A 22,672-nucleotide genomic window follows, 5' to 3' on the forward strand; every position below is an offset into this window, starting at 1 on the left:
CACCAGGAGGGCTCAAAACTCCCAGGGCTCAAGCCGCACTGCAGACAGATTTAACCAGAGCTTCCGGTGGGCACAGGGATGCTGCCTGCAGAGGCTCCCAGGTGATTCCCTCGCAGGGCTGAGCCCCACCTGCCCCGTGGGGGAGAAGGGGAGGAAAAGGGGCTATCACATCCGGCAATGGGGAACCCAGCTCCAGGATCGCAACGCACCCCATCCCATCTTGGGGGAAGGGGGGGAAGCGTGAAAGGATGCCAGGTGGCAATGAGTCAAAGAATATCCTTTAATAATAAATTCTAGCACAGTGTCACTAGCCTGGCAAGACGGGAGAAAAACAATCAGAAATGTGGGCATCCTACAAATATCATTACTTCCCCACTTCCTATTTCATCGTGGATGGGTGAGATACTCCTCTGAAAGCCCTACTGTCAGCAAAGCAGCCCTCAGGACGCGACGACCAGGGGCGGTGGGGTTTGCCTTCAGCGATGCTGGCGCGCCATCTAGTGGCCAAGGGCCACCTCAGCCTCCCGCCACCTCCAAAGTGGGTCCCGCCCTTTGCAGAAGGGATCCCAGCCCTGCTACCCCAGAGTGGGGGAACAGAGAGCACGGGGACACAGCCTTACACAGAGGGGCTCACACCTCACGTACGTCACCTACGAGGGAAGAGTCGCATACAAAACTTCACTGCAGTCAGAAACTGCAGGGCACGCAGCACCAAGTTGTCAGGTTTCACCTGGAGATTGTCTAGGAAAGAAACCGTGTGAGTGCTTTTGGGACGTCCAGGAGCTCAGCATCAACAGGGAAGGATGCTTCACATTCGTCCTTCTGTTGATACTTACAGCTGATATAGTGAAGCCACCTTTCTCAGGGGGATGACAATGTCGTCTTATTTAAAATTTCATACAGAAGGGCCATCGGGCCTCTCTAAAGGCAGGAGCGAGGTGAGCTCATGATGTGTCAGCACCAGAAAGATGTCCTGGGCCCGCCTCAGCCACAGCCCGCCGCCTGGGACCCCTCAGTATTTACTCACCGTGAGCCCTCCTGGGGGATGTGCAGGAACAGACCCCCAGCTTACAAACTCACCGAGGACCACGTGATATAAAGTTAACCCTAAAAATGCATTCCAGTATACAGTAGGTGCAGACAAATACTGTTTGATTCCACTTACACGAGGTACCTAGAATAGCCAAATTCATAGAGTCAGAAAGTACATTGATAGATTCCAGGGTCAGGGGTGGGGAGGTGGGGAGGGGGAATGGGGAGTCAGGGTTTAATGGGGACAGAGTTTCCGTTTAAGAAAGTGAAAACTTGAGGAGATGGATGTTGGTGAGAACTGCACAACAATGTGAACGTACTTAGTGCCACCGAACTGTACAGCTAAGTGTGGTTAAAATAGTATGTTTTATATCATGCGACTTTTACCACAATTAAAAAACAGTTGGAAAAATAAAAAAGACCACATGATAGAAATCGGTTTACTTTTCGGAGAAAAACTCATACGCGGTACAAGTTGCACCTGGGCTCGAAGTCTGAGTCCTCGCACGCATTGTACAAGCACCACTTCGTAGTCACAGCGAGGAGCAGAGAGTAGGGGGTCTGACTCCCCCACCCCCATCCCCAGCTGCCCTCTGTCAGGCACAGTCCTTCAGGGGAACCTCACAGAGATCCAGTGACGATGGACCCAGCCCCATGATGGTCACGCCATCTCTCCCTGGCACTGCCCCCTCCAGCTGGGCCTGCTGTCTCTTCTCCCACCTCCCAGGAGCAGGGTGGCCCCAAGCCCCCGGGCAGCCCCCTGCCCAACACAAAGTGCGTGCTGGGTGATTTTCCGATCTTTATTTCCCCTCTGACCATTTCATTCTCCAGTGTCTGGTGGCCAGGCAGCTAAGGGCAGGGTCACGCGCGCCCACCCGCAGGACATCTGGGATTCAGTCGGTATCTGGTGTCTGGGAGGTGGAGCTGACGCCCTCTGGGAGCCTTGGACACGGGACCCTCCCCTGAATGACTCACACCAGCTTGGGAGGTGGTTATTCTAAGGGATGCCCTCTTCCAGAGCCTCTAGGACCCAGGAGCGAGCCAGCATCGACAGTGAATCAGGATAAGTGCCACAATCGACATGGAGCTGGCGGCGGCTCACCCTGGGGACCAGTGGGTTGTGGGCTGGGGGCATCCTCCCCACGGCCTTTCCTGGAGTGGCCCCTTCTAGCGGGCGCAGCATCTGCCCCGCCCCGGGGGCGTCTCATTCAGAGCCAGCCGTGCATCTCCCTGCTGCCTCTGGCCCTCCTCCTTCTCTTCTCTCTGCAAAAGCTCTCGGGCTGTGGAGGACAGAAGGAGAAGGACGTGGCCTGGTTGGGAGGAAAGTCCCGCAGCCCGGCACTCGCCTTGCACACGTGGCATCCCCCAGGGTCCCACCCTCCCTGATGTTTTCCAGGAACCAGGAAACACGGGCCCTTGACTCCTGTCCGCTTTCCAGGCCCTGGGGACGTTCTGCTGGGCCCCAGGATGCCAGAGAAGAAGACCTGTTGAAGACTCAGTGATGGTCCCCCCACCCCCTGCTCTGGGGTCGGAGGCTGGTCACTCACCGACAGCACTGAAGACTTCGGTCACCTGGTGGTTCAGTTTGGCCGAGGTTTCCATGAACAGCAACCCCTTGCTCTCTGCAAACTCCCTCCCTTCCTGACGGAAATGGCCACGGAAAGCCCACATTAATCATCAGAAGTTTCCTGAGAACACTTAGATGCCCTCTAACAGGAAGACCCAAGAAACACCGAGAAACAGTTGCACCAGCAGAGAACGTCATTCCTCAAGTTCTGTTTCTGGGGCTCCTAGAGAAGGGGGCCCAGGCCAGGGAGCAGGGCAGGGGAGGGAGGGTGACAGCTGGCAGGGAAGCCCAGCACCCCCAGCGGGGTCCAAGGATGCTTTCCTTGGCGAGGTTCCCACCCCTACCACGACTCTCTGGCACCGGTGGGCTCTGAAACCAAGTGAGAACAGAGGAAACGTGGAAGGGGACTGGGGACAGCCTGGTGGGAGCCCGGCCCTTCTCTGGGTCCCCCACCACCGTCCCACAGGGGTCCGGCCTACGTGGAGTGAAGGGTGTACAGAGCAAGGGTGTCTGGGAAACACCAGGGCTGCTCGTGTGGCCGAGAAGCGGAGGAGCGTTCATGGGAAGGCCGTGGTGAAGGAGGACGTGGGGGCCTCCCCGTGCAGGCCCCTCGCCTCCGGACCCTCCCAGGAGGTGCAGTGCTCAGTGCCTGACGCTGAGCCGGCCCCTGGGGGCTGGGCCGGCCGTGCCCACAGCATGGTACCCAGCGGTGTCTACTCCCCCCACCCCCAACGAGCTTCTCAGCCCTTCCCCAGACGCAGAGAGATGGGGACATTATTACTTGTACTTTAAAGGACAAGGTGACCTGGTACAGCTGAAGACTCGGTGACTTCAAGTAGCTCATATCTGGGTCACATGAATGAAACTCAAATATCCCCCTTTGCCCCACTAGCTTGGGGGTTCCAGATGGGGTCATTTTAGGGGTTTGTCCTCGGGTCCAGTGAGCCTCTGGCCCCTAAATTGCAGGTCCCCAGCCCTCCATCTGCCAGTTTGTCCTGGAGTTCCCCCAGGATGGGAGCCATGGTTACCTCACCCCCTGTGGAATGAGCACATCCAGTGCACAGATCTTGACTCCTAAATTCATTCCCCGACACTAGGAACCAGGGCTGTTTGGGGAAATGATTGGTTCCAGGGCTGGGGCCGAGAAAGGACAAGATGAACCTGGAACAACTTGGTGAGCCAGAAAGGAAGGAAGAGCTCAGAGAATAACAGGGTGGGGTGACAGGGCCAGTGGAGGGGAGGGATCTCGACGGCCAAATCTAGGAGCAGATTTCCCCGCACCAAGAGAAGGGCATTAGAGGGAAAAATGATAAAATCGGAACAAAATCTGTAAAGTAGTTTGAACGTTTGTTTCCTGATCTGCTCCTTTTTCTGTGCTTATGTAAGATGTTAACATTCGCGAAAGCTGGGAGAAGGGCAGACAAGAACTTTTTGTACTATTTTTGCAACAATGTTTGTAATTCTGAAATTATTTTAAGATGAAAAGCCCCAAAATCAGTGTAAAAGCTGCACTGGCCACAGGTCAGCTTGGCCTCTGCCCCAGCCGAGGCACCGGCGGCTCCGGGGTCTGCCCCCTGCCCCCCCACCCGCCCCCAAGGCCCAGCTCAGTGGGATCTCAGAGGGAGCAAGAAGCCAGGGCGGGGTCTGGGGGCCCAGGGTCTACAGCCCAGGCCCCAGGGTGGCCGCTTCTGTGCAGTCTAAGCCACGGGGTCCCCCTCCCGCAGGCAGGGGTCCTGGGAGAGCGGAGAGGAGGCCCCTCCCGCCCCTGAGCGGGGCCCCCGGCCTCCAATGGGTCTCCCCACCCAGGCCCCGTCTCCCAACTCGGCCTGACTTGGGCTCCACACGCTTTTCCTAAATCACCCATCGGGTCCCCACCCCAGGGACTCAAGGCTGCCCCGGAATAAAGCCCCCAGTCCCAACACCAGCGCTGGGGTCTCTGCCTCTGAGCCCCAGCGCCTGCTCTGCACAGCTTCCTCTGGCCGCCCCCTGCCCCCAGACTCCCTCCCCTTCCTCCCCTGTGCTGTAGCCCAGCGCCCTCCCCTCCTGCTCTCCCCTCACCTGCCCCTCCTCCCAGAGCCTCTCCTAAAACCCACCCCCACATACACACACACAGACACCACTGTACACACATGTCCTGTACACACACACACACGCGCACACACACACACGAACCCCTTGCTCCAGGCTCTCATCACTTTACAAGCATCTGCCTAGAGCATTTATTCTGCTGTTGGTCATTTTACAGAAGAACTGCAGCTTTCGGGTTCTCTGTCCCTTGCTCATTTCCTAGCAAAACATTTGGATTTGCCCCTTCTTGAACAGTTTATTGAACACAAAGAGAAAGATCTGAAACCCGCATCACTCACAGAAGGAGAGAGGGTGGGAAGGGTCGTGGTTTCCTCACGGAAACCGTTCCCTGCACTGCGCCCGCCCCTGCCAGCCCTCGGGAGGCTGCGGTGGTGCTGACAGCTCTCCCCGCTGCCAGGAGAAACCGTCTCTGGGTCTGACCTTCCCAGGAGAGACCAGAAACCTTTGCCCAGGAGGGAAACTAAAGTGGTATGTGTGTGTGTGCGCGTGTGGGGTGTGTGTGTGTATGAGTGTGTGGGTAGGTGGGCGTGTGTGTTTGGGGTCCCTCCCCACTCCCCCACCAGGGACATAAAGACAGTCTCCAGGCCCACCTCAAAGGTCACCTGCCGCTCCTGGTGGAGGTCTGTCTTGTTGCCGACCAGCACCACCACGACTTCTCCCGGGTGGAACTCCTCCTCCAGGTCCTTCAGCCACTGCTGCGCCTTGCAGAAGGAATCCTGAGAAAGGAAAACAGGACTGTCAGGCAAACCCGGTGGTCTTCCTCAGCTGTCCCAGGAAAGACAAAGCAAGTGCCGTTGGCTACCCTGCGTAAAACACAGGATCCAAGTGACCCACCCAAGGAATCGTGAGTGATGGATGGGGGTGCTCTGTTCTGGGTACTCAGGGAGGACCACGGAGGGGCACAAACCCAACGGTGCAGCAGGAAGAGGGGCTGTCAGGGAGGGCTTCCTGGAGGAGGTGACCAACTTTCACTGAAGGAATCTACTGGTTGTCACGATTTTAACATAAAATGGCACATGATCCAACTGGCCTTATGTCGGGCCCCAAGGGCTGTTGTGCCCCTTGAGCAGGGGTGGCTGGTCTTTCTCTCGCCTCGGGTGGTCTGGGCCGAAGGCAGCTCTGTCCCCACCCGGCCAGCAGGAGGCTGGGGGCTGCAGGAGGTTCCAAGTCAGACCTGGAGCTCTAGAGGCCTCCGCTCCAGGATGCCCTCAAGGACCACTTTGTGGGGAAGTGGCTGTCACCCCAAACCCTGCTCCTAACTGCAGCGCCCCACAGACCCGGGAACGGGGCCTCTGCCCTGGGTCGCACGCAGCCCCTCTCCCCAGCAGCCACGCTGACCCAGTAGGCCTGCTCTCAGCACTGCCGGGGCTCCAGGCACGGCACTCAACCTCCTTAATTCCACCAGCGCTGCCCTCTGACCAGAACTCCCTTCCCCCCCGCCGCTCACACGCCCACCGCCACCTCCCTGCCCGGCCCTGCCCAACAGGGCTAATCCTGCTTCTCCCAACGTCTCAGCTAGAGCCTTCCTGCAGGAAGTATGGTGCCCCTCCTGCCAACTCCCACAGAACCCCACCCTTCCCTGCTGGTGCACTAAGCATCTGCTCACTTCTGTTTGGCCCGATGATATTCTGTAGAGTGGATATGCATCCAGGGGCTGTATCTTGTTTTCATAACACCCCCCTCACCAGCTCAGTGGACACCCAAGGAATCGTGAGTGATGGATGGGGGTGCTCTATTCTAGGTACTCCAAGAGGACCACGGAGGGGCGCAAACCTAACTGTGCAGCAGAAAGAAGGGTTGTCAGGGAGGGCTTCCTGGAGGAGGTGACTGACTTTCACTGAAGGATTCTCCACTGGTGCTCACGATTTTAACATAAAGCACCAGCACAGGTCAGTCACATAATGCCTCCAGAAGGTTGCGTCCATGTGCCTGGGAAGGCGGGGACACACCCAGGGGAGCCTCACCTTCCTGGTGACGTCATACACCAAAAGCGCAGCGTTGGCACCCCTGAAGTAGAGGTGGCAGACGCTGTGGTACTTCTCCTGGCCAGCCGTGTCCCAGATCTCAAACTTCAGAGACGCAGCCCCCAAATCCACCACCTTTGTGAAGAACGCACCTGAAACAGAAGCCCAGAAGGAGCTTTACATGGAGGACGAGGTCTTTATCCACGGCTCAGCCTGGACCAGCGTGAGCCCTGGGCTCAGCAAACCAGCCAGAGACAGCCAGCCCTGTGCTTCCTGTCACCCTCAGTGGGGAAGGCTCAGCAAACACCTCTTCTAGAAGATGGCAGTTTCCAGAGAAAGCAAAGAGTTGCAAGGAATTTGCTGCAGACCTTTGCAGATTCCACAGCGGCTTTGGGTGGGAAGATGGACTCTCAGGGTCCTATTCAAATCCTCTGGGCTATGTGCGGCATGGAAGGGTCTCTGACCACCAGGGGCCCGATATGGCCCCGAGGGTGTCCAGCGAGGCAGCTGGCATGCTGACGTCACACCAGCTCCTCCCCCGTATCCTTCCTGGCCTCCTGCTAACCTCCCAGCCTGATGCACACCTCTCCCTGCTGACCTCCCTTCTCCACGGACCTCTCTGCTTGGAATCCTTCCTCTTCCCCACCTCCCTACATGTCCAGCGGGTCTTTGAGTGGGAGCGCTTGGGGCAGTGCTGGGGCCCCCTTCCCCGGGAGTGGTCTATAGCAGCCCCCGGTGCTCATCACTCACCCACTGCACAGGTAGACTTCTGTGTTCTCACCTGTCACCCCTGAGGACAGTGAGCCCCTGGAGGGCAAGGACTTTCATGCCTTCTTATCCCTGCTTGATAAGTACACACAGCGAAAGATCTATCCCCAAACCGTTCACTCGACATATTGGGCAATCCACCTTTCATCTGAAGACTGTTTTCCCCTTAGCATAGCTTTCCAAAGTGTTGAGACTTTAAGATAGTTGTTTACTAACACCAGGATGTTCTGTCCCCAGAATGTAAATTGGTGCAGCCACTATGGAAAACAGTATGAAGGTTCCTCAAAGAACTAATAAGAGTTGCCATAAGATCCAGCAATCCCACTCCTAGGCATATATCCGAACAAAACTATAATTCAAAAAGATACATGCACCCCAATGTTCACAGCAGCACTATTCACAATAGCCAAGACATGGGAACAACCTAATGTTCATCGACAGATGAATGGATAAAGATGTGGTACATATATACAATGGAATATTACTCAGTCATAAAAAGAATGAAATAATGTCATTTGCAGCCACATGGATTGACCTAGAGATTATCATACTAAATGAAGTAGGCCAGAAAGAGAAAGACAAATACCATATGATATCACTTATATGTGGAATCTAAAACATGACACAAATGAACTATTTACAAAACAGAAACAGACTCACAGACATAGAGAACAGACTTGTGGTTGCCAAGGGGGAGAGGAGGTGAGGGAGGGATGGATGCAAACTAGTATATATAGGATGGATAAACGACAAGGTCCTACTGTATAGCACAGGGAACTATAGTCAATATCCTGTGATGAACCATAATGGAAAAGAATGAAAAAGAATATACATATGTATACCTGAGTCATTTGCTGTACAGCAGAAATCAACTATACTTCAATAAAATAAATTTTTTTAAAAAAAGATGTTCTGCCCCCATAACGTATGGGGTATGTCATATACAGAACTAGACCAGGGACTGGGAGGGGCCAGGGGTGGGACTCCAGGCAAAGCTTCTGCCCTGCCCAGACCCGGGCTGGGTTGGAAGCTTGTTGGGAGATTCTGGTAAATGTAGCCGCGTGCTTGAAGTTAAATTTTTCACTCCAAGGCCAGTGTGTTAGTGTCCTGGGGTTGTCATAACAAATAACCACAAAATGGGTGGCTAAAAATAGCAGACATTTATTCTTTCAGTTCTGGGGGCCAGAGGTCCAAAATCAAGGTGTCTCCAGTGTTGGTTCCTTCCAGAAGTTCTGGGAGGGAATCTGTTTCACGCCCCCTCCCGGCTCCTGGTGGGGACCAGCAACCATCGGCGGTCCCTGGCTTGTAGATGCATCTCTCCCATCTCTGCCTCTGTCTTCACATGGCCACCCCCTCTGCATCTTTGTGTTCTCCTGTTACAGAGACACTGGTCATGGGATTCAGGGCTCACCTGAAATCCAGGAATATCCTTAACTAGTTACATCTGCCAACACCCTTTTTCCAAATAAAGCCACATTCACAGGCACTGGGGATTAGGAGGAGGACGAATCTTTTGGGGGACACAATTCAATCTGCTACAGACAGAGAATAAGAGACAAGTCTGGGCTGAGACATTTAGCATAGAAAGGGTAAGATCATGATTCTCTCTCATGAGAATCTAGTTTGGGGCAACTCCTAAATGGAAACCTCCAATCAACCCTCTGCCTGCACATCCTGCATTTTTCTGCTTGTCCGCAAACTTGAAGTCAGATACACTTCCTAGATGTTATGGACTGAATGACTGTATCCTCCCAAAATTCACATATAGAAGCCCTAACCCTCAGCACAATAGTATTTGGAGATGGAGCCTTTGGGAGGCGATTAGGGTTACATGAGGTCGTGAGGGTGGGGCCCTCAGGATGGGATTAGTGCCTCTGTAAGAATGCACTCCCTCTCTCTGGCTGTCTCTCCCTCTGTCTTCTTCCCTCTGTCTCCTCTCTCTGTCTCTCTGTCTCTGTCATCTGTCTGCTCTCTCTCTCTCTCCCCTCCCTTCCATGCAAACACAAAGAAGAGGCCATGTAAGCACACAGCCAGTTACCTAGATGGCAGCTACCCTTAAGCCAAGAAAAGAGGGCTCAGGATGAAACCTACTTTGCTAACACCTCGCTTCTGGACTTCCAGCCCCCAGAACTGTGAGAATGAACCTCTGTTATTTAAGGCACCCAGTCTGTGGTGTTTGTTATGACAGCCCAGCAGAACACGACACCAGGTCAAACAAAGCTCAACAGTAGGACTGACAGCTCCCAGCTCATACAGGGCTACTGTCAGGACTGAGCAGGACAGAAGCTCCATTAAGACCGATGGGGTCATGAGGGTGAGGGCCACACCTGGGCCTTGGAGGGATGTCTATCAGCTGCAACAAACTCTGTCGACTTGCTTCAACCTTAGAGATCCCAGCTTCCTCCTTTACCAAGAGTCAACAGTGCCCTCTTCCCAGGGCGGTTGTCAAACCCAGGAGAAAAGAGAGGAGGTGCAGGGTGTGGCACCTGACGCCCCTTCCTCCCCTCCCTCTCCGCTCTCCCGGCTCATTGTCTGGGAACAGCAGCCTTTTATCCACACCCTTGGTCTGTTTGCTATCAGGTCAAATCACTCTTCTGCGGGCGATTTTGGTTTCATCCTAAAAGTCATCGCTGCCAGGTCACAGGTGGGCATAAAATTCAGGTTTGCCTCCTTTGCTTAACAATCTTAGCTTCTGATATTTTCCTTTTCTACTCTGAAAACGATGGCTGGTGGTTGAGTTTAAATCAATGTAAAATCCCAACCGATTTCCAAGGAGCGCAGGGTTTTCACACTGAGCAATGACGTGGCATGAGTGGCTGTTGGATATTCACAGACCGCAGCACCTCGTCTCCCCTGGAGAGAGACACAGACCCTCCAGGTGGGCCCCTGGGCTGGTAGCCGAAGCAAACTTCCAACCCCTGCTCCATGAACTCCTGGCTCCAACCCACAAAAGAGCCCACATGTATTACCTTCCTTGTTCAGAAACCCACTGACCGTATTTTCTACCTGTTCACAGCTAAATCCAAAAAGTGATTAAAAAATTAACTTCTGAGATATTCAAACAGACTGGGAGATTTTCCTGAAATGATGTTGGCAACAAGCTGGGGCATGGGGGGCAGGATCAGGCCCAGACCCGGAATTGTCCACGTTTCTAGAATACGCTGGTGGGGATGACACACCAACACATTTTTACCAGACGTTACTCTGAACCAGGGCCACCTGGCACTGCTTTATATGGTGACACAAAGCAGGGCTCCAGCCTCCTCTGGCCCCAGCACAGACCTCAACACAGGAGCCCCAGCGGTGGGGACACTTGGGGATGCTTCCGGCCCCCTCCCCAGCCTCTGGAAGCGGGCATGCCTTCCACTTGCTGAGCTGAGTGGACCCCCAGTGGGCAACGAATGACAAGAGAATTCACTGGGGGTTGCTCTTCAACTTGCATTTTGTTGCCCCCAATTAAAAGGTGTCTCAACTAAATGTTAACACAAGGAAAGGTTTTGCTTTTTGACCTTTTAGTTTAAATAAACAGCCGACCCTGCTCACTGAAGGCCTCTCTGCAGTGTTCTCTTTTCTGTAAAAGTCACGAGCTGCTTCCTGGTAGAAGGGAACACGACATGGGTGACTTCTCAGGGTCACCTGGGCTCCAGCAATGTTTCATTCTGCAGGGAAGGGAGGTGGGGCGAAATCCAGTACCTTTTGCACCTTCCCTGCCCCAGGCAAGGCCCAGCTGGTCCAAACTGGCTTCTGCCAGCAAATCCGAACACAAGCACTAGATGTCACCACCCCTCCAAAGATGTCACTAAAACGTGCAGTGCCGGGAAATGGGGCAGAATTTCCCCTGCTGCTGCCCTTCAGGATTCAAGGATGAGGGGTCTGCGGGAGCTCAGTGGGATCTTCGGAACCTCTTGGTGCTCCAAGCCCCCAGCCACCATAAACGCTTTTGGGAGCTGCCCACCTCCCCTGCCAGCCCCTCTCTCAGGTGGGCCTGGGGGGCTTTGTGGTGCTGGGGCGGCCAGCAGTTCAGGGGGTTCTGGTCTCCTCCCAGCAGGCCACGCCCTCGGGAGGCTATGCTCAATTCTACTCTGGCTCTGCTTTGGGTACAAGAGTCTGCCACCGCCTGTCACAGTTACGGCTCCGGCTTCCTCTGGATGGACAGGTCTAGCCGCAGGGCGGCTGGAACCCTGTCTCGGCCCAGGCGCTGTTCTGCAGAGCTGTGTCCCGTGCTTGTGTAACCCTCCACTGCGGGGCCACCCCCCACACTCACCCCGACAGATCCAGACCCTCTGGAGGGGCCCAGGGACCCCCCGCTCTTCCCCAGCGCTGGAGTATCTTGCAGCTGGCCTGCCCTGAAGGCAGCACCACCAAAGACATGCCGGGCCCTGGTCCCACCCCTGCCCTCGGGAGCATGAGGGTGGGCGTCTGAGGAAAGGGGGCAGCAGGAAAGGGTGACAACTGAAACCGAGCAGGACCCTGTGGGGCTCCTGGGCACGGACGCCTCTCCATGCCCCCCGCTTCTTGTTTGTAGGGACAAGACTCCAGCCTCCATGACCTTCCCTGAGTTCCAGAGGGCAGATTGGAACCGTTGCTAATCAAGGAAGGGAGGGCATGCAGAGACAAGGCAGGAGCAGCCAAGAAACAATAGTGTAGCCTTGGGGCAGGGTCCTGGTTCCGCCTCAAGGGATACACATAGGGATTTCCCTGGTGGCACAGTGGTTAAGACTCCACCTGCCAATGCAGGGGACACGGGTTCGAGCCCTGGTCCGGGAAGATCCCACATGTCGCGGAGCAACTAAGCCCGTGCGCCACAGCTACTGAGCCTGTGCTCTAGAGCCCGCGAGCCACAACTACTGAGCCCGTGGGCCTAGAGCCCGTGCTCCGCAACAAGAGAACAAGAGAAGCCACCTCAATGAGAAGCACACACACCACAACGAAGAGTAGGCCCCGCTCACCGCAACTAGAGAAAGCCCGTGTGTGGCAACGAAGGTCCAATGCAGCCAAAAATAAATAAAATAAAATAAATTAATTAATTTTATTTTAAAAAGGGATACACATAACAATATCTTTGAGCTCCCTACAGAACTAAAACCCCCAACAAATAGATGTCGGCATACTTCATTCCAGAGAAGATCACGGTTTGATAACCTCATCAGGAGACCACCTGAGGCCAGATGAAAGGAGTGCAGGCCCTGCACACACCCTGATCCTTACCAGCAACCCTGGCCTTGAACCATAGCTATAAAACTCCTCACTAAATCCTCCCGGGTTGGGACCCACAGTTTTCGAGGGCAGGAGCCTGCTGTCTCGCCCTCTGCCTGGCAAAGCAATAAAGCTATTCTTTTCTGCTTCACCCAAAACCCTGTCTCTGAGATACAATTCAGCACCGGTGCACAGAGGCCGAGTTTTCAGCATCCCAACCCTAAGTCATAACGTGGTGATCCGTGACTTGACATCCTTGGTCGACCTTTCACGAAGCCCTCCCCCCCATAGAGAGGACTGTACATCCCATTTTACAGATGAAAGCATGGCTCTGAGAGCCTAAGTCCTTGCCCTCGGCCGTCCCCTGTCCCCTCGTTTGTAAGTTCAGCTCATATTTACCAAAGGCTTCCTGCAGGCCAAGCCCTGGGCAAGGCACCAGCACCTTGCTCCCCCAGCTGCCCCCGGGGAGGAGGTGAGGGCCCACATCCTCTCCCTATGGCTCTGCTCCTCTTCTTATCCCCCATAAAGCCAAGCCGTAGCAAGAAAGCAATGGGCGTGTCTGCCTTCAAAGGGTTTCTGTACGACACAGACTGTCTCCCTTAGATTAAAGGGATATTCGTGGTCCATTGCCTCCTCTGAAAATTGAGGGAACTTCCCTGGCAGTCCAGTGGTTAAGACTCTGCACTTCCAAAGCAGGGGGCGCAGGTTCGATCCCTGGTCAGGGAACTAAGAACCCACATGCTGCGCGGCGTGGCCAAAACAAAAAAAAACAAAAAAAGGGGGGATGTCTGCTTTTATAATAATATAATAATTATCATAGCATAATAATTAATAAAATCACATAGAATATAGTACGTGACTAAATATCATATTATAATAAATAATATTATTTATTTATTTCTATAATAACGTAATAATCCTTATAATATCCACCTGCAAAGTTCGTAAGAACGTCACAAGGTGTACAAGGCATGTGAAGTAGGCCCAGAGATGTACGTGGCAGAGACCATCATTCCCACAGGGGATTTAGCTCCTCAAAGCAAAGGAGGGCGTACTCATTTCTACGTCCCTTACACCCAGCTCAGTGGCTGGCACCTAGTAGGTGCTCAATAAATAGGCTGGTGGCTGATTGAATAAAGGACCGCTAAACTCACCTAGAGGGCTGCGGGCCACAACACTGAGCCACACCCTCCCGCCCGCAGCCCAGGAAGCTGGAGTGGAAGCCAAGGCTCAGGGCACCAGCCCCAGGGCAGAGGCGGGGTCCTGGGGGGATGAGGCGGGGTCCTGGGGAGATGAGCCTGGGCCTGGGGGAGGGGCACGGGCAGGAGGAGGACGGCCGGGGCCAGGCAGAGGACCAGGAGTGGAGAGGGCGCACCCCGGCCTGTCACCCAAGCAAAGGCCCCCACCCTGACCCGAGCCCAGGCTCTGTGCACCCTCCTGACCCTCGTAGGACCCCTGAAGAGAGCGGGGTGACTTGGACAGCCTGGGGAGCGTGACAGCTTGGTCCCCAACTTGCTGGAACTAAAGGAAGCGGTGGAGGTGGCTGGAATCGGGGAGACAGGGCACGCCACCCACCATCCACGAGCTGCAGTGCGCTGGATCTATGGGTTTCTCACTTGGGAGAGTTAGCGAACTTGTCTGCGCTCCCCTTTTCCTCCCTGGAAATACAGAACGCCAGCACCGCCCGCAGGCTCGGCCTGGCTCTGTGTTTATGGGGCCTCTTCTGCCCCGCAAGGTAGGTCAGAGTTGCAGGCCTCCCTGGGCCCACTGAGCTAAGTTCTCAGCTCACAGTGAGCCCCCAGGGCCAATCCATGCCCGCTGGAGCCCACCCCCTGGCCGCCCACTGCCTCTCGGGATACTGGCTCTCGAGCAGGGGTCCTAAACTTTTGCGGGCAAGTTCCCTGTAATAAACATTTTAGGCTTCGAGGGATGTGCTGTCACCATTGCCAGCAATCAACTCAAAGCCGCCCTTCCAGAGGGAAAGAAGCCACAGAGGATACGCGGGCGTGAGCGGGGCTGTGTCCCCACAGAACCTTATTTGCAAAATCAAGCAGTGCCCTGTGAGCCGTGGCCTCAGACCTCGGTCTCAGAGTGAGATCCAACCCGACAAGCCGCCCGGTCTGGTTCCTGCTGTCTCCCTCCCCCGAATTGGAATCCAGGTTCACACCCAGGCACACAGCCCTCGATATCCCAGCTCGGCCTGGCCCCCTTCTGTGGTCTCTGCTCTCAACGAAACCGACCTTGAAGCCAGACTTGGCACTTTGTTATATTTTTTTAAAGCCCAGTCTGATATCACGGGTGAGCGGTGTCAACTTTCCTGCTGATGGAGAAGAGATGGCCCTGCGTGCCCCTCAGCTGGCCTGAATCCACGGTCCTTACCAGCTCTCCCCGTGTTCCCGTCCTGGGGCCAGCCCTTCACTCTGCTTCTGCCCTTCTCACCACTATTTCTGGGGGCCTGGCCCTGGCAGATCCCTTCGGGCCCCATATTCTTCAGGGACTCAGGAACCACCCTCCTGAGAAGATTGAGGGCCCCCAAGTAGTTAATACCATTTGCTGAATTTTGTGCTCTGTTTCTATGTTGGTGTGTCTGCTTGGCATCTTAGAGAATCCTCCACACCTAATGTGGGCCTGGGACAGAGGCCACACCCAACAGATACTTGCTGAGTGAGTGAATGAATGGATAAGTGAATGAATGGATGAGTGAATGAATGAATGAATGCCTGCCTCCCAAGAGGACTGGCACAAAGCACACACTGGGTTTCCCTATTTTAGGTGGGAAGTGAGGCTTTTCACCCCCAGACAGGATGTGAAGGAGACCAGTTGTCCACAGATGCGTCAAAGTCCCTCCCCTCTGAAAGCCATGACTTGCTATCCTCTTTAAGCAGTGCCGTGAGAGGGGCCTCCCTCCCTGCCGCCCCTTCCCACAGCACCCACCCCATCCGCCAGCCCAGGCCAGGTGGGTAAGCCGAGTCCAGGCAGAAAGGGAGCTGCGTTAGCAGGAGGGCAACCAGCCAGGGTGAGAGGCCGGCTTCTCTAGGGGACTGAGTGGCAGAGCCTGGGGGCAGGTTCTTCTTCTGGGCTCCGCCCTCCACCAGCAGAAGCCCTCACACACCCAACCCTTTGGGGCCAGAAACTCTGTCCCTGATACACTACCCGCCCCCTCCCCAGCCCCCGCAGACTCCAGCTGAGCTGAAACCTGTCTGAGTTCTGGATTCCGTGTGCATGCCTGCCTGGGGTGGACCTCATGCCCTCCCTGCACGTGCCAGGCACTGCCTGAGGCTCCAGGAGAGCCTGGGAAATTCCCAGGCGGCCTCGTCCCCAGGTGCCCCACATGAGGGTCAGCAGCCCTGGCTTCCCCACCAGGAGACGAAGGAAGGGTGCCCTGTCCCGTCACTTACATCCCACGGTCGGCAGGATGCTCTTGAAGTCATTCTTCACATACTGGAGAGCCAAGCTGGACTTGCCCACAGAACCACTGCCCAGGAGAACCAGCTTGAAGATGCAGGGCTGGCCCAGGGCAGCCCCGGGCCGGGGGGCCCCATCCACCTGCGCCATGCCCTGCGGAGAGACAATGATGGGAGGAGGCTGAATGTCTGATGCCAAATAATCTCATCAAGTGCACCCCCTGGACGCTGCTGCCCTGGCTGAATACAGACAGCCTCGAATGGAACGGAGCGCCGAGTCAGAGGCACCTGGCTTGCCACTCTGCACCCCATCTCCCCTTCTGGAAAGTGGGGTGAACAATAGCTATAATATACGCCTGCTGTGAGGGAGTGAATGGAGGAGTGAGCGAATGAATGGATGAGTGACTGAATGAATGAATGAGTGGACACAGAGAAACGGAAGGCTTATCCATAGCGGAGTCCAAATTTCATACCGAAGTTTTCGTTCCCAGTGAGGTGTCTCTTCCACCATGACGGCTGCCTCCCGAGAGGATTGGCACAAAGCACACACTGGGTTTCCCTATTTTAGGTGGGAAGTAGGGGTTTTCACCCCCAGACAGGGTGAAAGTGTTGTGAGGTGCTCGGAAAGCGTGTCCGCGGTGCCCGGCAGGGACCAATGCATATGAATGGCTTCGCACCCTGCGAAGTAGTAATTGTGTGCTAGTCATCATACTGGCTCATCGTCCTCCTTCCATCACCTCTCACTTTTGAAAACCTATGACTATTCAAAAAAGGTTCTGAAATACCTAAAAGGTACAACACTCTCTCAGTTGTGGTTCATGGATTAAAATTGGTGTTTCAAGAAAATCTATTTACAGAAACGCTTGGTGTTTCAAGGATGTCAAAACATTGTAGTCCTTCCCACTGTACTGAAACCTCAGAACCCACAGTGATACGCCCTGGAGAAAAACGACTCTGTGATCAGAATTAATTTGGGCAAACCCTGCCTATGTTTTCATTGTAGAAAATTTCAGGCATGTACCAGAACAGAGAGGATGGAGGTCGTTCTGGTGGACCTCAGGCCTCCATCATCCACCTCCACAAGAATCAGCTGTAGCCAATCTTGTTTCACCCACATCCCCAAACCCCCCTCCCTCCGAAGATTAGTTTGAGGGAATTCCTAGACATCCTATTAATTCTCCTGCAGATCTCAGGATAGGTACGTGCATCCGCTGTTTCTCTGTGATTTATTTGTTGAAGAAATCAGATTGCCCTCTAGTTTCCAGTCTGGATTTTGCTGCTTGCATCCCTTTGTTGTCACTGAATGTGTTCCCTTGAACCCTGATTTTTTATAGCTTGGTGGCTCAGAGCAGAAACCTGATTGGATATAGGCTATCTTTCGGCACGAATACTGTCGTGAGCGTGGTGTGCATTTCCTCAGGACGCAAATAATGTCCGGTGGTCTCTTTGTGGTGCTAGCAGCCATTGAAAACTGTCCCTATGCCCACTGTTTCATTAGGGGGCTGCAAACTGGTGGCATTCTACTGTTATCATTTCGTCTTCGTCTAGTATCTGGATTGCATCTGGAGAAAAGCTTCCCCTGAAAAATACCCAAACCCACCTCAGAGCCAGCCCGTCCAGTGAGCAGAGCCTCTCCCACCTCATTGCAGTGGGTGGGAATGGAGGAAGGGAAGGAGCTTTGAAGAGGGAGGACAGAGAGAGCAGTAGGGAGCAGACCCTGTTCCCTCGCTGTCCCCAACAGGCAGCCGCAGCCACAGACTGGTCTGGTCTGCCCTGTGGGGACAAAAGGAGAAGAATCGAGTTTGGGATCAAAGTTTCAAAACAAACAGGACTGAGTCCTAAATACCAACAAGACTTTCTAAACAGAAAGTGACTGGAGTTACAGGGTCTGGCAGAGAAGGGTTCACAGGCCCATCCACTCGTTGGGGAAAGGGACACAGCAGAGCTGAATGGTTATTGGAAAGCATGTCTGAAACCCCATCTTCAATGGGATGCTCTCAAGTTTCACCAGCGGGGATGGTGCTGAATTGTGTCAACGGATGACATCTCGCCAGGGCACCCTGCAACTTCCTCTGCATCCCGCAGACCCACAGCTGCCCCGGGGGTTGGGGAATGGCATTCTGCAGGGGCCAGTCCTCTCTCCTGAACCCACCACCCATGCAGGAATTCAAAGCAGTCCTTCTACAGATTTCTGATCCACTGGTAGAAATTAAACTCAAAGGCAAAATAAAATAAACACCAGGAACAACTGGGGGCACCCCCCAAAGTGGCTGGCCCTCCAGGGATAAAATGACAGCCTATGATTCAGCTCTACAGGCCAAAGGGCAAATCAGAGTCCGGAATGAGGATTGAAGCCCCAGGAAAGATAACAGAAAGATGTTGGCTCAAAGTTCAGAGGTTGCTAGAGCTGCTTATCTGTCAACCCCACTGCCTAATCATCTGGGGAATTTGCCTTACGGTGAAGCTGCTACATCTGCTCTCTTCTCTCTGTTCACCTTGATGCAAATCCCTCTCCCGCCACAGCCTCCTGTCTGGTCTCACAGCTGCCACCCTTACCCCACCCCCTCATCCCCAATCATGTGTCCAGTCCCCATAAATAACAGTTCATAAAAGAGGGAAAAGTCTGCCATCGTGGGGCCTACAGCTCCCTGTTCCTCTCCTTGATGGAAATGATCTGTTTCCAACTCTACCTTAATTCATAGAATTATTTCTTTCTTGGTTCTCTCTCTCCCCGGGCCATAACTGCTCACGAAAGCAAAGATAGTATTCACTGAGATTACAGTAGGTGCTCAATAAATGTCTTGTGCATATCCGTGGGGATGGCTTAGCAAGTCATAATTAGACAGACATGCTGTTTCCACCGCATAGTTTGCACGGCCAGTCCAACCCCAGGGAGCTTGTCAAAAAGTGGGCTGGGATCTCTGCAGAAAGAGAGACCAGAGGAGGGGCATCTAGCAGGTGCTGAGACCAGCTTCCTCCAGGCAGCTCAGCCCGAGTGACCAAGAAAAGCAGAAAGTTACAGGTTTAAAGGCAACCCCGCATTCAGATTCAGGCAAGGTATTCAGATGAGGCTGCTGTAACAGCACGTAAAACCTTGACCAACTTAAAGTGGTTTTGCCTCCTTAAAGAGGTGGGTTGACTAATCAAAGCTGGAGTTACTGTAAAGAGACAGCACTGCGCATGCGCAAGGCGGGCACCCGCATCTCCAGGATGACCCCCAAACCAAGAAGCTCCAGACTGGGGAACTCAGAGAATAGAAATGTTGCCACCAGAGCCCTTTACGAAGGACAGGTCCTTTAATAAGGAAAATCTGGCTTCCAGGAGCGCGCGTAGCTTATAGAGACTGATTCAAGACTAGCCAGTTGGCTTCCAAGTTTAAAATTCCCCGAAGCCCTTAAATTTTGCCCCAAACCTGGATTGCAGAGACACGTTTGAGAGCCTTGCCGGTCGACCTCGAATTAAAGCTCTGTCTTTTCTCAAAAGCCAGTGCCATAGTGTTGGCTTCTGTGCTTATTGGGCAGGGAGCCCTTGCCCTACAACGCTGCAGGGGAGGAGGGAACCAAGGCTAATGGACCCACCATCTCCACTGAGGCGCAGGGCGACCGTGCTCAGGGCCCCTGCCCGGCTCGGCTGCACACGGGTTTCTCCTGAAGCTGAGCAAGAAGCCTCCGGGGGTCCTGGCGTTACCCCCACCTTACAGAGAGGCCCAGCAGCTTTTCTAAGAGAAAGATGCAGGAGTCCAAGCCAGAGCAGTCTCAAGGAGGAGGAAGGGGGGCGGGGGAGAGATGGATTGGGAGTTTGGGATTAGCAGATGCAAACTATTATATATCGGATGGATAAACAACAGGGTCCTACTGTATAGCACAGGGAATTAAATTCACTATCCCGGGATAAACGATCATGGAAAAGAGTATGAAAAAGAATGTATATATATGTATAATTGGATCACTTTGCTGTGCAGCAGAAATTCACACAACATTGTAAATCAACTATACTTCAATAAAACAAATTTAAAAAAAAATTTTTTTTTAAAAGCCAGAACAGGCTGCCTTCACGTCCACACTGGATTCACCAGGCACGAGCATCATTTCAGTCACTTACAGAGGCAGCAGGACCTGCGCTCCACCCACATCAAGAACCGCTGGTGCAATGAGTCTGCCGGGGAGCCGCTGGCCTGACCTCATTGTCCAAAAGACGGTCAGCTCAGTAGCAAGCCCTCACTTATAAACCACTTTTCTTTTCTTTTTTTTGGCCTAATGTAGAGAAACAGAGAGTAGAGTGGTGGTGACCAGAGGCTGGGGTGTGTGTGGGAAATGGGGTGATATTGGTAAAAGGGTGCAAACTTCAGTTGTAAGACTCACAAGTTCTGGGATCGCATGTACAGCGTGATGATTAGAGCTAATGCGGTATTATACACTCGAAAAGTGTTAAGAGAGTAGACCTTAAGTGTTCTCACCACAAAAAGAAATGGTAATTATGTGATGGGGTGGAGGTGTTTTTGCAATATGTAAATGTACCCAGTCAACACGTAACATACCTTAAATTTATCCAATGTTATATATATGTCAATTGTCTCAATAAAGCTGGAAAAAAGGAACGCTTTTAAGAATGGAATTCACCAGGTTTCTGTGCCACCCCAGGCTAATACCTTGTTTCTTGCTAAAGTACTTAAAGTACCTGCTTAGAAGCAGATATTCCACTGATTTGTGCTGTAATTTTACATAAAGAGAAAGTTCTAACACACCTAACAGCAATTCTCAAGTATTTAAAGATACCCCTTCAAGTTTTCCTTGCTATTTATGTGCACTAATTAATAAAACTCTCCTTAAGTCAAGAAAATCTTTAGCCCCAAACATGTCTGAATTAACCAAAATCGGTGGAGTATGAGTAAACATGCCATTACTATGATACCACATGCAGGTGACACATCTCTTTATCTAAAAACATTACTTTTCAATAAATATAAACACATAATTGTCAATATGAAAAAAAATGAAATTACCCGTAATCCCACACCCTTAATACAACGAGGGATGGTATTTTGCCTACTTTCTTCTAGTTTTTTTAATAAGAATCTTAAAAACAAACAAACCATCATTTTAACATAAAATTATGCATCCTACATTAAAAAAAAAAAAGTAAGACATATCAAGGGCGGTTTTCCACATTACTGTGTATGTTGTAGATGCATTCGACCTATGTGTGTTTAATGACCACATAATACCCCTACAATGATTCCAATTTCCTGAACTATTTCTCTGTTACTGAATTTTTACTTGGCTTTAATTGTTTTTTCTCTGTAATAAATAAGACTGCAGTAAGCATTTTCACGTATGAGTTTTCGTGTGATTACACATTGATTAGAGGTTGAAGCCCTCTGTTCAGAGAGGGCTCCAATTGAAAAATGTGACTCCTGACTCTGCCCGTGGAACTTCAGGAAGATAGGGATACTGAAGTGTCTCTAAACGCAGAGACGTTCTCAAGAATGCCACACTCGTGATCGGGGCCAACAGGGACGCCCTCCGGAGCGTTTCGGTTTCGGGCTTTTCATTTCTGACAAGCTCATCTCCTTGCACCAAGGGAAAAAGGAGAGACTGCAAGTCCAAACCAGCCTTCCTGGGGGAGGGTCGCTCCAGGGATGCGTCTGATCTGCCGAGAGTCTGTCGCCAGCGAGCACGTCCTCCTCCAGCTCTCCCCGCCCAGGCGTGTAAGGAACGCAGGGATTACGGAGCAGTTGTTTACTCTGAGGTCAGCCGGTAGCACTTGGGCATAGTGATCCGTTTGAAATGGATTCCTGTAAGGGCTCCTATTCATTACTTTCAAGCCTTTAACTGGATTTTCCCAGAAGCCACCCTTGAAATAGGAATCTCCTTCCAGGACCCTGACCTAGCAAGCCCTCGGGGACGAGCAGGGACACCGCTGGCGCTCAGGAGAGCTCACGCCTGGCTCACTTCGCCCTTCTGTGCACGGGGGCTCGTGCACAGACACACATCAGACACAAAGGTGCATGCACGCATGACACCCACGGATACACTCCCACCCACATACAGGCACACAGACACAAATACACACAGACACACAGATACAAACAGACACACATCGATATTCGCACACACACACACACACACACACACACACACTCGACAAAGCACGCAGAAGTTTAAACAACGACTCACCTCTTCCCCAGGCCTGGTCACTTCCCGTGAGCCTGACACCCTGTCATCACCGGGTCCCACAGGGCCCCTACGTGTGTCCCCTTTCTCCCCACTTCTGGCCAGGGGAAGGTTTTGTTCCCTCAACAGGCGGGCCGGGGCGTGGCCGTGGCCCCGGGGCCAGGCAGAGGCTCACAGAAAACAGGTGAGAGGCAGCAGCCTCGGGCCAAGGCGATGCCCAGCCCCCTCCCCTTCGGAGAGGCTCTCAGGGCAAGGTCCGCCCTGGTCAGGTGGTCACCTGGGGCGGCGGGAGGCTGGACATCAATGCAGGCGCTGCTGCGGGTGCACCTGGGCACGTGCCGGAAGTCACGCTCCCATCCGCTCACCCAGCTCCGCCTGAGTTTCTCAGTTTTGTTACCAGTTGCATTTCAATGCTGATTTATTTCCCTCTGCTCCTCCCTCGAGCTGTGGGGCTCTTTGTTGGGCTTGAAACTAGTAGCC

General features: G+C 53.3%; 1 protein-coding gene across 3 annotated transcripts; it reads right to left on the minus strand.

Moving 5' to 3' along the window:
* Window positions 1-262: 262 nt before the first annotated feature.
* Window positions 263-22,402, minus strand: RAB17 (RAB17, member RAS oncogene family). 3 transcript variants are annotated; one of them, XM_007184778.3, is made up of 6 exons: window positions 22,196-22,402; window positions 16,014-16,173; window positions 6,652-6,803; window positions 5,290-5,403; window positions 2,580-2,673; window positions 263-2,312 (listed from the first exon to the last, which is right to left on the minus strand). In XM_007184778.3, exons 2-6 carry the CDS (start codon window positions 16,168-16,170, stop codon window positions 2,200-2,202), a joined length of 630 nt encoding a protein of 209 aa, XP_007184840.1. In that variant the 5' UTR covers window positions 16,171-16,173; window positions 22,196-22,402; the 3' UTR covers window positions 263-2,199. The 3 variants fall into 3 exon arrangements, with proteins under 3 accessions (XP_007184840.1, XP_007184838.1, XP_007184839.1); XM_007184776.3 differs by having other exon boundaries at window positions 5,278-5,403; window positions 22,196-22,398; XM_007184777.3 differs by lacking the exon at window positions 22,196-22,402 and adding an exon at window positions 17,620-17,738 and having other exon boundaries at window positions 5,278-5,403.
* Window positions 22,403-22,672: the final 270 nt, after the last annotated feature.

Source organism: Balaenoptera acutorostrata, chromosome 8 (genome assembly GCF_949987535.1).
Source record: "Balaenoptera acutorostrata chromosome 8, mBalAcu1.1, whole genome shotgun sequence".
NCBI lineage: Eukaryota > Metazoa > Chordata > Mammalia > Artiodactyla > Balaenopteridae > Balaenoptera > Balaenoptera acutorostrata.